The following is a 15,359-nucleotide window of genomic DNA, read 5'->3' on the forward strand; positions in this document are numbered from 1 at the left end:
ACTCTGCTGAGTGCAGACAGCCTGATGCAGGGCTGGAATTCCGGAACTGTGAGATCATGACCTGGGCTGAAGTTGGATGTTTAACCGACTGAGCCTGCCAAGCCCCCATAATATACTGCCTTCTGCGGGCACACTGTCAACGGATGTTAAAGCGGTGTTCAAAACTCACCACACATGTGTCTTTGCTAATAAGTTTTGCTAATTAACATTCTAGGTTTGGATATGCTTTTGCACAAAAGTATAAATCTATAAGGGAGAAACAGATACGTTCTCTGGAATTAGTTCAGTGGAGATGGGAATGGGAAGGGCTTATGAAGGTTATGAGTTGCATTCCTTTGCTGTCCTGTGTGTTGGGTGTGCATGCATGCACATCCGGTGCCATGGACCTGCCTGAGGACTTGCCCTCACTTAGTCCAGTCAGCCTAAAGCTTGGCCTTTTCGTTTGGTTTCCTTTTCTAATTGATGTACCCTAGCCTGAAAAGTTCTCAGAGTTAAACATGAGCTCTATACCATTGCATCCTTTACCATGGACAGTGGGATTGCTAATGCTATTCAATTCTTTGGAGCAGGGGACCTGCCTATGACCAGGACTGCCATGGCTATGTCTCCACGTGGCCTTTGTTGAAATAACCCCGGGGAAGTCTTTTTCACTGGCTCCTTCATTTTCACTTGACCAGATCCCTCTGGTTTCATTTCCTGAGCCCAAATATAGCCCTGCATTTGATGGGTGCGGCCGACAGGAACTGCCTTTCTGCCACCTTTCCTTTCCTCTCGAGGTAAGAGGAGTCCTGGGGCATGCATGAAGCTACCTGTATGAGCTTAGCAGACAGGCCTGCTCTGAATCTCTTCTCTCTTAATTACCAGTTGTAGGAGTTTAGGCAAGTAACTCAACCTCTCTGTATCTCTTCATCAGTGAAATGTGGTGGCCAGGAGGATTAAATGAGATGAAGTTTGTGTGATGCTTATCCCTGTGTCTGGCACATAGTGTCCAGTAAATGGTAGCCATGGTTATTAGCTGCCCAAGTCCAATCAGTACACTTTGAGCCTGCATCTCCCTGTCCTCCCTGCTACTTGGGTCCTTTCGATGATCTGTGTTCTTGTATTTTCAACTTTCTTTCCCTTAGCATAGAAATGAGTTGGGCTCACTTGTTTTAAAACCTCTTCCCCTCAACCCTGCATCTTTTCTGGTCCCATCCTAAATCCCTTGTCCCTTCACTCCTGGTGTCTCTCACCTCCTCATTCCTCAGCCCGCTGCACTCTGGAACCTGCTCCTCAGCCCAGTGTTCACTGGGCTGGTAACTCTCGCCAAGGTCACCAATGCTGTCTCACCTGACTGCCACAATGACTGCAGGCCTTCGCCGACATTCTCCCCGTAGCAGCGTGCTGTTCCCCACTCAAGGTAGGTCTCTGCCCTCTGGGGCTCCCTGCCCAGTGCCCTAGCAAGGGCCGAGTGCACTGTTCTTCAGACTGGAACCAGGCCCTTGGCCCAAGCCACAAATCAGACCAGGACACATTACCAGTGAAAGTGTTTAATAGTTAAATTATTTAAATAGACTTTTCAATTTCCATGGGAAATCATAATCCTATCTGTTTTTGCAAGAGCAGGAATAAAAAGAGTGCACACCCTTGGAGGGAATGAAGAGCTAGCACTGCATGGTGTCGCCAGTCACTGCTGGGATAGGAGGGATGGGCCCCCGAGAGGCCAAGGAGACCGTAACCAATGGGGGGAACCACTGGAGGAACTCAGCACGCACACGTTAACTCAGGTTGGAAGCAAAATTAAAACCTAGCACCACTGGTGGGTGCTATGGAGGGGCCGGGGACTTGAGAATGCCACCATGGAGAAAGCCAGTCCCCCCAACAGATGCAAGAGGGGCAATGCAGAACTCAAAGGACAGAGCAGCAGAAGCGTGGACAGACTGGAGCTGGCAGTTTTAGGTCCATAAACTTTGCTTCTCAGAGCTGTGTTCAAATTGGGGTGAGAGATGGTGTGTGGAAAGGGGAGCTCGCTTCGGCAGCACATATACTGAAGAAAAAAGGGGAGGCCGGTGCTAGTGTCCAGTGAGAGGTGGTGCAGATGGGGATCAAAATAACATTTTGCAGTTGGCATATAGCTGCCGCCCTACCTCCTTCAAGCTCGTGTTAGAGGTGAGAATAATTCTGCCCTGAGAAGCAACAAAAAGATGTGGGCACAGGACCCAAGGATTCTGTTTGAATATATCCCTATGATAATATATCATTTTTCAGTTTTAAGCCCGTTTCCATTTTATACCCTCAGAGGATATAACAAATATAATTTTTTCCAATATATTTCACTTCCACCTCCCAAAAACCAGACAAAACAAAATTTCTGCTAGCTTTGCCCTTTGGACGCTGAAGCTAGCTAGGCTCTATCCTTTTCTCTGGTCTGCAGATGAAGAGCAAAGCCACCACCCTCCCTGAACCCGAGGGCTGCACATTACCCCCAAGTCTGAGGCACTATCTCTGGGTGAGCCACCTGCACGGTAGCCAACTGAGAAAGGTAGGCAGGTAAGGCTTCCCACCACCGTCCGCCCCCCCCCCCCCCCCCCCCCCGGCCAGCTGAGCACCTGCGGCCATCCCTGAGCACTCACAGCTGCCTCTCTGCAGGCAGCAAATGGTTGGCATCTCAGGGAGAAGAGGGGACAGGGGCCGTGCTGTCTGGTGCAGGCTGAGGCTGCTTCCCTTGGTTCCACCTGAGCCTGAGATGGGAAGGCAGTTTTTGTTTTATTATCCATTTGCATTTTACTTAGGGGAAGTGATGTGTTAGAGAGATGGGGTAATGTACGCATGCACCTTCCCATTTAATCTGACTGTAGGGCACCCCAAAAGGACATGCTCACTGCTCTGGTTGGACCTGGGAAAACCCAAAACTGCCTAATCTGAAGTGAAGTGAGGGCAACAGGCATCCTGCATGTGACCAGTTCCACGGCATAAACACACACACATCTACACCAGTACATATGCTGACACACGTACAGTACAAACGCTGTGCACAGCTGTTTTCTAATATAGTTTACAAAATATAGAATTTGGTATATTTGTTAGATCTCCAAGGTTTTCAATAATACAAAATAAAAAATACAAAAAAGACAAGTTGGGATCCTTGCCCTCCCCCCAACCACCAGTGGCATCTTTGTTTGCTTGTGGGTCTCTTATATGCATACAACTAGCATAGTCTAAAGAAGGGCACAGAAAGTTGTTTTATTTAATAAATATTTTCTTTTTCTCAGAACCACCCCTCCTTGCCTCGCGTCTTCTCACCTCCCCCTTACAATTTGTTCTGTTCCCCTCCAAGAGGCGTTGTCCACCTGTGTAGGTGAGGAGGAGAGCTGCGGAGAAGGCCGCAGTCCCTCCAGAGCCAGCACTCCTGCCAGCAAGCCCCTCCATGGGGCAGGGGCCGTGGCCTCTGTCAGGGGTTTAAAGGCTCACACAGGGAAGTGGACCCCTGGGGCCGCTGGGTTACCCTGGGCCAGAGTTGGGCCGCCGACCGACCCACCCACCCGAGGCTGAGGCCTCCCCCTCAGCTCTGTCGTTGCACACTCGGCTGCCACACACCGTAAGCACTCAGCAGCTCCTTTCCACCTGCGCAGCAGCATCCGTTAGAAAACTCGGGATTCGGATCGCGCCTAGCGGAGTCTTCTACGGAGGAAACATCTTTGGTCAGCTTGGTGCTCGCAGGACGCTGGCACCCTGGGGCCTGGGACGGAGGCTGCGGCCTGCCCACAAAGGCAGAAGCTGCTTCTGGAGTCAAAGTGGAGAATCTCACCGGCGCAGCCACGTGGGCTAGAGCGCAGGCTTCCACCTGCCCCCCCTCCGGCACACAAAGAAGCCATTTCCGTTTCTCTGGAGGCCAGGCTGCCTGGCATCACTGGCTGGCAGCTGCTAACTGAGCGGGGGCCCACCGTTGAGGAAGTAGGTCATCATCTCTCCTTTGCCCTTGACCTTGACCACACCCCTGCACTCCAGCTGGTATGTGTTGGCAGCCAGCACCTGGTACATGTCTGTGGTGACCTGAGGAGGCAAAGAAGGGGAGTGGATAGGCCATTGTTGAGCCAAGCCGTGAGCCTGCTGTCAGGCAGCTCTGTCCGACTGTCCCCAACACACAAGGGTGGGTGGCACCTCCCTGGCAGGGGCTCTCGGGGACTGACAGCTGCTCGCCCCTAGACGTGCCTGTTTGAAACAAGAAGGATGACAGCACCTACTTTGTGCCAGGCAGGGTGGCCTGTGGTCCCTGAACTGCCTGTCATTATCCACAATGAGAGAGGTGCAGAAGCTGAGCAGAACTGCTTAGGGCATCCACAGCATTCTGACGCTGCCCCACTGATCCCAAGCATGGGCCCAGCGTGTCCACCCAAGTCTCGCTCCAGGACAGATCAGCGATGTTCCTGGAAATTGGTTTTTCACACCACAGATGGAGAGCCACTGTTTATCTCACTGAATCTATGAGGTAAATACTGTTATCTCAGCCTCAGGAAACCTAAATCACTTGTCTGAGGCTACATAGCTAACAAATGGCAGAGTGTGGATTCAGTTCTATATCCTAGTGCCCATCTCTGCTTTAGCTTTTGGAACAAAGAGGGGAACTCACCAGTGGCTTCAGTAATCACTGCACTATTGTAGGGTTGATGTGAGCAGCAATACAGATGAATGCTTCATGAAGTGACCCAAAAGCCGTCTGAGTACAGCCCACATGCCCCGCCAGCCACCCCACAAAACCTCTGCTGAGGATCCTGGCCCTGTCTGGCTGTCATGCCAGGGAAGAAGGGGCCAGAAATCTCTAGATGGGCCGCTGGAAGGTGACCCTACTGGGTTATCACGTGTATTCCACGAATGGGAAAGCCCTATGCAAAGGTGAGGTGCCGGGCCGTTGTGTGGCTGCTGACAGAGTCCCTCACACCTGTCTGTGGGTGGGGTCGGACACTCTGCAAACACACATTCCTTTCTCCCCAGCTGCCATCTTGTTGTCCCTTCTCCCTTTGGCACAGGGATGGAAGTGAGAGAAAACCATTTGGCCAGGTTCCTCCAACAGCACCTATCAGGCCAGGGCCATGCTTGGGCTGACCCTTTGTTCAGAGGTCCCACAGAAGAGAGGATTTAAGGGACATTTAAGCAGTGTCAGTGTGAGCAAAGGGCCATGAAGAGAGCAGAGTTCAAACTTGGGAAAACAGATCAGGGAGGCTAAGTGACCTGCCCACTTATGGCAGGACTTATGGGGGCCCTGGGGGTTCAGAGGTACAGGAATACAGCCCAATCCAGGACCTCACTGTTGTCAGACGGGAGCAGAAGGAATTAAGGGCAGTCTAAGAAAAAAGCAGTTGAAGAGAGGTAGGCCTGGGAATCGCAAGAGCCAGCTTGCACAGGATGAAGAGAGGAGAAAAAGTCTCTGGGTCTCTGGCCAGGCCCCTTGGCAACTAGGGTGGTGGGAGCACCATCCCAGGGATCACTGGCCTTCCCTGGTTCTATTGCACCAGGCCCTGAGCGCTGTGGCTCCAACTGGCAAGACCTTGCTCCCTGCAACCATCTTGGTGTCCCCTTGTATGCCTGGGTCGTGGCATTAGCACTCCTGGTTTAGCATCAGCAGCAGTGGCTCCCGCCTTTAGTCCCCCAATTCCTTCTGTGGCCAGTAGAGGGCTTTGCACAGGAGTGAAGATCTGTCCAAGGTCCTGAGGGCCTGAAACACAATGATCTCCAAGCTCCCGAGACAGTGCCAGCTACCTTCAAAATTGACTGCAGAAATTCTGACTGGGGACTGTGGGCAGCTTGCACTAGGGACCTGGAGTATCAGGCAGAGGCCCCCATGGGGGTGAGCCGGGTGGTGGATGCTCCGGCACTCACCTGGATGCGGTCAGGCACACCGGTGCTGTCCATGCGGCTGGCCACGTTCACCGTATTGCCCCAGATGTCGTACTGAGGCTTGCGAGCCCCGATCACCCCAGCCACCACGGGGCCAATATTGAGCCCTGCAGGGGACAGAAGTCAGCAATGTCATCAGGGCTCAGACCAGTGCTCACCACACTATCATTCCTCCCTTGACACTCAGCAAGTTCCTCTGGACTCAGTCTGAAGACCGCCAGTGTCCTCCAGGCCTGAGACCATGCTTTACCCTGCAGTTCCCACGAAATGCCTGCCAACCCAGACCATGGGGTCTGTTCCCACAGCACTGTTCCTGTGTCCTCGCCCCCAATCAGGTCTCAGCTCCTGCAAGTCCATCACCAGGACCACCCTCTTCAAGGATCCAGTGACTCACTGCAGCATCCCACTGCCTGTCCTTAATCATCCCTGTTGGTGGCATTTCAGTTTTCAGTTCATTCTAACCACACGTACCAGAACTCATCCTTTTCTTCCTCATCACTCCTGTTTCTTTCAGGGGCACAACCATTTTCATTCTTAGTACCTTGCTCCTAACCCACAGTGTCTTCTCTGTCCAGGTGATCCTCCCCTGGGCGTCTGAGCTCAGGCAGGGAGGCCACCGTGACCCAGCTCCAGGAAGCAAGGCTGCCATCTCCCTCCTGGCACTTCTGCTCTCATCTGTCCACCTTCCCGGTCCTAGGCACGCCAACCGTGATCACCCTGCCCCTCAGCCTTTGCTATGCTGGCTCCCCACCTCAAATGTCCTCCCTCTTCTTCAAGCAAGAACTTTACCCAACACACCTGGCTTAACTGACACTGTCTAGACATTTTCTGCCGTGTTTCCAAGCCCCTGGGCGCTCCTCCTCCTCTCTCACATGGGGCCACATTAAACCTCACTGTTGTGTGTGAAGTAGGACTGCAAACATAGCAGAAGCTCCCAAATAGAAACACCGTTAGTCCTTAAGACCCTTCCCTCCACGACCCTCCTCTCCAGTCCTGTCAAGGCCCTGCAGCTTTTTACCCGACCTGCTCTTCCCAGGCTGGACTGGCCAGAAGGCAAGCTCACCGATCTTCATCTGGAAGTTGTTGAAGGAGTGCTCATTGATGTACTTCATTTGGTCCATGAGCTTCATGGCAAAGTCAGCCAGGGCTTTGATGTGGGTCTTGCCCACCTTGTCATATGTAGAGTCATTGAGGCCTGAGGCAGCCATGTAGGTGCTGCCAATGGTCTTGATCTTTTCCAGCTGCCTGAACCGATCCTCGCTGATGATCTAGATGGAAGGAGGCCAAACCTGGGTTACCACCAAGGCTGGGGCACTGAAGTCTATGGGGGAAGGGCAACAGCATGACCCCTCATGTCCTCCCAGTTCACACAGGAGGCCCAACTCCACACCAGCTCAGTGTGAGGCCAACAGAGCAGGCCTCCTCCCATACTTACCCGTGTGTGGTCACTGTGAGTCACTGTCTGCCCTGCACCAAGAGCCCCAGGCCAGCCCACTAGTCACCTCAGCGTCTCTTGCCCCCAACAGGGGCTGGTGGCCATCTCCTCCCTTCCCTGGCTCATATCCCCATCCCTCCCAGGGACACCACCTCATCTTTGTCCAACGAGACACCCACCTTCTATCTCCATTGTCTGTCAAAAGCCTGCCCAGACCCAACTTCAGTCAATTCCAGCTACACTCTGCCCCAGGAGCCTCATGGGCTGTTTCCAGCACAGCCCGTTCCCAGTTCCATCCTCTTCTTCCTCCTCCCAAGGCTCTGTATTCCTGCTGGGGTTGACCTTCTCACCCTCACCACTCAGGGGGCTCCCAGGGTCGAAATGCCCTATTGGGCACAGAACCCCCAGCACCTGGCACACACTCGGTGCTTGGCGAGGGTGTAGTAAATAAGACACGTTTGTGTTTCCACCGGGCTTTTCCGGGCTTTGCGTCTTTGTCCTGCCTTCTCCCTTAGCCTAGGAGTCCCTCCTTCCTTGGAGTCCCTCAAAGGCTGGGCCCCAGCCTGGCGGGAAAGGAACGGTGGCTGATGGAGAGTGGCTGGCAAGGTAGCTGGGCAGGGCCTCAGTGGGACAACAGACCTGCAGAGACTTCAAATTCCAAACGCCTGGGCTGGGACCCCCATTCTTCCACCTACTAGCACTGACCTTAGGCAAGCAGTGTCTCTAGGCCTGTTTTCTCCTTTGTAACACAATAGAGGAAGAAATGTAGGCAAGGTGCCTGTCTCCCCCGCCCCTCTCCTGTTTGCCCACCCGTCGCACCTCGTCAAAGTCGGCGATGATCTCATTGAGCAGTCGCAGGCACTCAACACCCTCATTGTTGGCCTCCAGCTCCACGTAGAACTCAGAGAAGTTGGCGATGGAGGCGAACATGACGGCCACGCACTCACACGACTGGTAGTAGAGCTCATCATTGCGTCGCTCGCGGGCCAGGAAGTGGGCGGCCACATCCTTGGGCAGGATGTTGTGCAGCAGCCGCCGGTTGTAGGCCTGCAGCTCCTCCATCTCCTCCTTTTCCTCTGTGGCCTAGGACACGGCGCCCGGTCAGGAGAGGCATGCGGCCTGCCCGCGTGCACCCGAGACCTCCACTGTGCCCAGCCTCTGTCCCCCTGCTGTCCCCACCTCTGGCTTTCCATGAGGAAGCACCAGAAAAGTGAGACACTTGTACACATCCAACTGGGCTCTGCCTGCCTGCCCCTCGGAACGTGTTGGCCCCGAAGGAGGGAACCCCGGACTGGAAACGGGTCCTGGAAGACAGGTTGAGAGCGTCCTGTCCGACCAAAGCTAGACCAAGGCAGGGGGTTACAGGGATGGCCAAAACCACAGCCCCAGCGGCCCTCCAGCTACCAAGTGCTCCACAACTGTCCATTTTCTTCTTCATATCAGGAAGTACAATCAGAAAAGCAGTTTGATAAGGATCACTTAATAGACCAACCCCACTGGGACGATGGCTTGAAGCCCCACCAATCTCCCTGGTTCCCACCAGAGCAGACTCACCCCAGGGCCAGAAGGTACAGATGCCCCAAAGTGCCACCAGGGGTGGGATGGGCACATCACCATTGACTTTGGTTCCCCCAGTTTGGGTCCTGGGTCTGGGAAATTGGGGTTTGTGGTCACTCACCCTCTAGCTTAAGAGCCCTCAAATCAAGAGGCCAACAGTGGCCCACAGCCTGAAGAGCAGAGATAGTTATGCACCAAGGTGTGCAAGGAGCCATCTGACCAGAGTTCATGTGACACAGGAGGTACACAGTGCAGTCTGCTAGCTTCCTCCCCCTTGATGGCAAACAAAATGGCCCCTTTAACTGGGAGTGATCATGTTGGTAAAACAGGCAGGTAAAGGGTCATTAGCAGGGCCATTGAAAAGATCTAGCCAGCCTGCTGGGGGCTTTCCTAACTAAACGTGGAGGCCTTTCTATTTGGCTGCAGCTACAACCTCCAAAAGCACCAGGACCACTTCCCTGGCTCTCCCTGTGGATGGTGGCTGCTCATGGGGAAACTGCTGGCACACCCACCCAAAGGCACAGGACCTGGGTCCAGCAGGTAGGGTAGAAAGCTCAGGGACCCCAGGGCTCAGAGGCCTAGCCTTGCACCTGAGGTGAGAGGACCCACAGCCCATCAGTCCTAGAGCCACTGGAAACACAGCCTTGACAATAGGGGTTATGCCTAAGGAAGTTCCTGGATCCTGAGATGCCACGTGGGTCCAGTGGGACCTTTGCTTCTGAGATGCCTTGATCAGGCCCCTCCTCCCAAGCCACCCGCTGCCTAGCTCTGGTACAGGTGTGCCAGTGGGAGTAGGCCAGAGTGGGAATCTCTGTACTTCTCGAAGGTTACTCCCTGGAAGAGCCCCAGCCGGGCCATCTGCCTCGGAAAATGCACAGGCTGCCCACAGTGCTACTACTGCTGAGACCACATGCCTGGGGGCCCAGGAGCACTCTAGCTCCTTTGATCAGCCCAGCAGTGGCAGAAACATAACACATGCCCTTCCCAGAGTGCATCTGCCCAGTGCCAGGCAGCTGGTGGTGGAGGCTGGGGTTGAGATAGTCGGAGACTGGTTACTGCAGGGAGCACAGGCCAAGGCCCCAGGGTTCTGACCAGGAACTCCCACCACATCTCGACAACTCTGCCCTGAGACGTGACGGTGGGCAGCTCCCAACACAGCCAACCGCTTCTAGGATTGGGCTCTGGCCAGGTGGAGGGCTCAGGTGTCCACAGCCCCCTTGCTGATCCTAATAAGGTCAATGCTGTGGGAGAGGGATAAGACCTGAGACCCAGTGGTCTGGCCAGGGGCAGGCTTGTGGATAAGGGTGTGTTCCTGGTACAGACGCTTCAGGGAAGTGAAGGACCTCGGGCTTCCCCAGCTCACTGCCAGCACCACACCCACCCACCATGACCTTAGATCCAACAGCAAAATTAGCTGCTGAGTTAGACTGGAAGGGTGGGGAGCACCAGACTATCACTCACCCAACCCAAGGACCTGTGTTCAGGTTTTTGCTTGTTGGTATGTATTTGATGTTGTTCCACCTCCCAAAAGTCCTGGAGGAGGACGGGAGATGAAGGGACGTGTAAGCATCACGAGCCTGTTGCAGGGGTTCAGTGGAGAGAGGCTGACACGCCTGCCAGGTAGAGACATGCTCACCCCCAACCCCACACACCTGTGTACAGGCCTTCTTAATTGTTTTCAAAATGGGAGGGGAGCTGCGGTTGCCTGAACACTGGGGTGGGGTTGTGAGGGAAGCTCAGACTGCTCTGTTCAGCCCTGGCAGGCAGCCTCACTTCGACCCTGCACCCTGCGTACTCAGGAGCTAGACAAAGAAGCAGGGTGGGGTGACAGGGCAGCAGGTCACAAAGGCAGGCTGAGTGGCAGGCTCACCTGTCCCTTGCTTCCAGCCCTTTCTCGAGATCTTTGCCACACAAATGAGTGGCAGGACAGCCACTGTCTTGGGGGTGGGGGACTTCCTCGGGGCTCACATGGGAGGTGGGGTGCGAGTAAGCAGAGAAGTGGAGGGAAATCAGCCCCAGGTCCCACAGAGCCTGGTCAGCCCCTAGGAGAGAGCTGGGGCCTCTGGGGAGCTTCCCCAGAGGCATGAGGGGCATGATCGCTGGGAGGAGGCAGGGAGGCAGCAATCTGAGCCAGAAAGGTATGGCCTCACACTGGATATCCCCCGGGTCCCGCCCAACCCAGGGATGATAAGGGGGCATTCCACATGCAAAAAAAAATTTCCCCCAACCTCAGGGCATCCGTTCAGTGGGGAATCTCAGCCAACCTCCTGCAAAACACAGCAGGGGCCACTGGATGCTCCCATCTTTAAGAATGAAGTAACTGGAATAACAGGTCTGAGGCTGCCCACAGGGAAGACTTTCTCACCGTGGGCGCCCTCTCCTGGACCTTCTGAGTCGGTCCAGCAGGTAACAAGCAGTGGCTGGGTCCATCACTAGCACCTGGAGCATCACCCTGTGTGTGGCCCAGTGGCATCCCCTCCTCCGGGTTTTGACACCATCAGGGCACAGGGCACAAAGCCTGGAGGCTGGAGCACTTCCCTGGGCACTAGCACCCCACTGCCTCTGCCCCTACCTGGACCACCTCTCCCCAGGGCCAGGGCACAGCCACCTGTCCAGGCTTCCGGTTGATGGTCTTTGATTCCCCCTCCATCCATTCTCCCCTGGAAGAGTCTTCAAGCCAGTTCTGGTCACATCAGGCCCTGCTCAGGAGCCTGTGGGACCAGCTCCTGCACTGCAGCCTCTGTGACATGGGGACTGCGCGTCCCACAGTCCTCACCTCCTGCCCGCTCCCCTCTCTCCTGACTCCTTGCTGCCCACACTACAGACTAGAGGCCATGCCTCCCCTCTGTCCCTGCCTCTGGATGCACACAGCAATGCCTGGCCAATATTTGTGACTTAAGACCATATGTCTTGGGCCCGTCAAAGTCCCAGCGCTGTCAAGGGTGGGATGGTTTGGAGTAAGCTCCAGGGTTTTGGCTCTTGGCTCCAGAAAGCAGGGAGCAGACCTGCTGGGACATGGGGCACAGATTAGTGGGACTGAGCAGGACACCTTTTCAGTGCAGGACGAAGGCTCAGCTAGCCCAGGTGATGAACTCGTTCACTCACAAAGTGCTGCGAGGACTGGGTGTGTCCCCCATCCCAGTTCCAGTCCCGGGGCCACCCACCTGCAGTTTCCAGAGGAAGTCCAGGCGGGCGGTGGACTCTACTTGCTGGGCGTGCAGGTACAGGGCCAGCACGAAGACTGAGATGATGATGGGCGTCACCACCTTCAGCGCAACCTTGGTCGCATGCTCAGGGCTGCAGGCAGGAGGCAGATGCCTGGCACCTCATGGCAGGCTCAGAGGCCCCCTCAGGCCTTTGTCTTCCTCCTACTACTCCCCCTTCTCCTTAACCTCCAGCTCAAATTTTGCCTGACGTAATGCCTCCTCCAGGAAGCCGCCTCAGCTGGCAGCCCTGTCTCAGCCCCTGCTCACACCAGCAGCTCAGCAGCCATTACTCCTCTCCTGATGCCCGCCTCTCCCCCATCACTGGGGAGCTTCCCTCTGGTCACATCAGGGGATAAATGAGGCCCTTGTAAAAGGCAGCATGTACATCCCAGGCGTCTCCCAGTGGACAAGATAGCGTGGGCATAGTAACAAGGGAGCCAGGCAGGCCATACTGGCCATCTCTGGGCTTTGGGCAAGTCTCTCTTAACCTCTCTGAACCTTAGTTTCCTAATCTGTAAAATGGGATAACAATACCCACATTTTAAGAATTAAAGATACCAGGGGCACCTGGGTGGCTCAGCAAATTAAGTGTTCAACTCCTGATTTCAACTCAGGTCATGATCTCACAGTTGTGGGATCGAGCCCCTGCATCGTGCTCCAGGCTGAGCATGGAGCCTGCCTGGGATTTTCTCTCTGTCCCTCCCCTGCTTGCGCTCTCTCTCCAAAATAAATAAATAAACATTAAAAAAGAAAAATACACAAAATTCCTTGTATAGCACCTGACAAACAGTAGGAACTCCACACCTGGTAGCTAATAATGACCAATTGCATTCCTGTTAACATTAATACATACTCTTCATAAAAGCTGCTCTCCCAAACCCTGCTTGCTCCCTGTCCCAGCAGAGAGCCTGAGCCTTGAACACTGCACAGACTCCCTGACCAGCAGTAGCCCTAGTGCAGGGCCTACCCTACAAAGCCCACAGGCCTTGCTGGCCCCTCTCTTCTGGCAGGGAGCCAGGGGGCACCAGCTCCTATTCTCCTGGGCCTGGGGTCTGACACACGCTCCTGGGGAAGAGTGGGAAGCCAGATGCTTTAAGGTGAGGTCTCTGGAAATGACCTGTGCGTCCTAGGTCATCTTGGGCTGGTGGGAATCACACAAGAAAAGAAGGGCATCTACCCAATGAGGCATCCTTGGTCCCTGGGGAGTAAAGGGCTTCCCTGCCCCCTCCAGCCTTCTCCTTCACTGCCCACCTTGCCTCAGAGGCCCCCTCCCCAATGGGCACCACCGCCTTCTCTGCTGGGCCCTGGGCTGCTGGCCTCTGGCAGCTCTAGGCCAAGGGCAGGGAGAGGCTGTGTCAGAGGACTTGGAGAGTATCCACTCACCACTGGGAGGTCCCGTTGTTGCTGAAGTCTCTGTGAACAGGAAGCGGGGAGGGCTGTTCGGGGCTGCTCTTCAACTGGCAGTCTCCACTCCCGCTCTGCCCCCCTCCCCCGTTCTGTCTCCCACCTTGCTCTGCCCCTCCCACCGCCGTGCTCCCCCACCACTCCCAGCCCTGTTGCCCCGTGCCTGATACCACTGCCCCCACTACGGTTGCTCCCTCATCCCCCGCCCCCAACACCCCTCTGGATCCAAGGAGACTTTCGGGATGGGAGGCTTACAGAAAGCCCAGCCCCAACTAGCATCTGGTCTCCATGACCACAAATCACCCAGCCCATACCTGGGACCCTGGGGCCCCCCAGCACCTCCGCCTGGACAGAAGCCAGCCCAGCCACCACCCCAGCCCTTTGCTGCATCCAGAGGAGAAGAAACACTACACCTATGCTGTGTCCAGTGTAGTTACCACAGCCACGTGTGGCTAGAGCCTTCAAGTGTGGCCAGTACAAGCTAAAATGTCCTGCAAGTGTAACATAGATACTAGGTTTTGAAGAATTAGTGTGGGAAAAAATGTAATAGGTTTCATGAATCATTTTATATTGACTACATATTAAAATAATATCTTGAATATATTGGTTAAATAAAAATATGAAATTTGTATGCTTTGCCTTTTTAACATAGCTACTAGGAAAATTTTAAATTACATTGCATTATTTATCTATTGGACAGTGCTGCCCTGGAGCCAAGCCAGGGACTCCCAAACCAGAAATGTCCTCTGTTCTCTGCTGCTGCTTCAGCAAAGGAGGGGGGGCGGGAGGGGATGGGGGAAGAAACATGGTAGACCCTCAAGAAATATTTTTGGATGAATGGCTAGATGGATGAATGGATCCCATCCTGTAACTTGCAGAAAACACAGTTTGCTGCATTTTCTCAGGGGACACAGACCTGTCACATTTTTTGCACTTCCCAATGTATATGTGTGTGTGTGGGGGGGGGGGGTGGATAGAGTGATGGGAAGAAAAGAGCATTGATATCAGGCATTTTACCTACATTTTACTACTATAGGTATGATTCCCAATTTACTGGGAGCTAGGTAGCCTGAGGCACAACTCCCATGCCTGCTACCTAGATGTGGGACCTAACGACTCACAATCATAACTAGGAGCCTTTGAGCAGTGCACAGACTACCCAACCATCCTGGCAGCCCTGCCGACCTTGCTAAGCTGCTCTGAGGCTGAAAAGGGATAATGTATGACCAGTGTCTAGCTCGAGGCAGGACATAGAGCCCATGAACAACAAAGGCTGTTCTTTTGCTCTCACAGACCTTGCCGTCCAGCTCTGTTGAATCTTTACCCCTCTGGGCCTGAGGTGCCACAGGCAGATGGAGTTAAGTGAATATAGCTCATCAGAGACTGTCCTGAACAAATGAGGAACAATTCACTGAGGCCTGAGGGAAGGACTGAATAACAAACTGGAGGGGACAGCAGGACCTACTCACCCTGAGGCCACTCCCCCACCCACTGGGAAAGAGAGGAGGAAGACAAGACACTGGTGCTTTGCCCAGGTGATAGGCTGGGGGGCAACACAACACTCCCCTCGCAAGGGCCCCCTGCAGCCCAGGTTCCCAGCCACCTGCTCTTCCAACCTCCCTGCACTGCCCCAGACCCAGTGTGGGGAGCCACCTACATGGCGTTGGCGGTGACCAGCAGGTCGGCGTTGTCAAAGAGCGTGACGCGGGGCACCTCAACAATGAGCACGTATGTGAGCTCAATGGCCAGCATGAGCACCAGCTTCCCAATGCAGCTGATCTGCAGGAACACGGAGCAGGCCAGCAGGCTGAGCAGCACGCTGTAGGTGAAGTACTGTGGAGAGAGGGCATCGGGCTTCAGCGCCCCGGCCCCACCCTTCCCGG

The 15,359-nt window shown here is 54.6% G+C and overlaps 1 protein-coding gene and 1 long non-coding RNA gene across 3 annotated transcripts in view; one reads left to right on the top strand and one right to left on the bottom strand.

Moving 5' to 3' along the window:
• LOC123610980 lies at positions 1-3,258 on the top strand. Of its 2 annotated transcripts, XR_006718362.1 has the most exons (3): positions 1-776; positions 1,248-1,399; positions 1,606-3,258. It is a non-coding gene; the product is annotated as an uncharacterized LOC123610980 (long non-coding RNA). The 2 variants fall into 2 exon arrangements; XR_006718361.1 differs by lacking the exon at positions 1-776 and having other exon boundaries at positions 783-1,399.
• Positions 1,514-15,359, bottom strand: part of ADCY5 (adenylate cyclase 5) — a 147,975-nt gene continuing 134,129 nt past the window's right edge. Inside the window, exons 15-21 of the mRNA XM_045502281.1 lie at positions 15,134-15,309; positions 13,456-13,485; positions 12,031-12,163; positions 8,129-8,392; positions 6,938-7,142; positions 5,857-5,981; positions 1,514-4,032 (exon numbers count right to left, since the gene is read on the bottom strand). Of these exons, the coding sequence (XP_045358237.1) occupies positions 3,904-4,032; positions 5,857-5,981; positions 6,938-7,142; positions 8,129-8,392; positions 12,031-12,163; positions 13,456-13,485; positions 15,134-15,309 (1,062 nt within the window). The 3' untranslated portion in view covers positions 1,514-3,903. The remainder of the gene's footprint in view (positions 4,033-5,856; positions 5,982-6,937; positions 7,143-8,128; positions 8,393-12,030; positions 12,164-13,455; positions 13,486-15,133; positions 15,310-15,359) is intronic.

The sequence above is a fragment of the Leopardus geoffroyi genome, chromosome C2 (genome assembly GCF_018350155.1).
Source record: "Leopardus geoffroyi isolate Oge1 chromosome C2, O.geoffroyi_Oge1_pat1.0, whole genome shotgun sequence".
NCBI classification, from domain to species: domain Eukaryota; kingdom Metazoa; phylum Chordata; class Mammalia; order Carnivora; family Felidae; genus Leopardus; species Leopardus geoffroyi.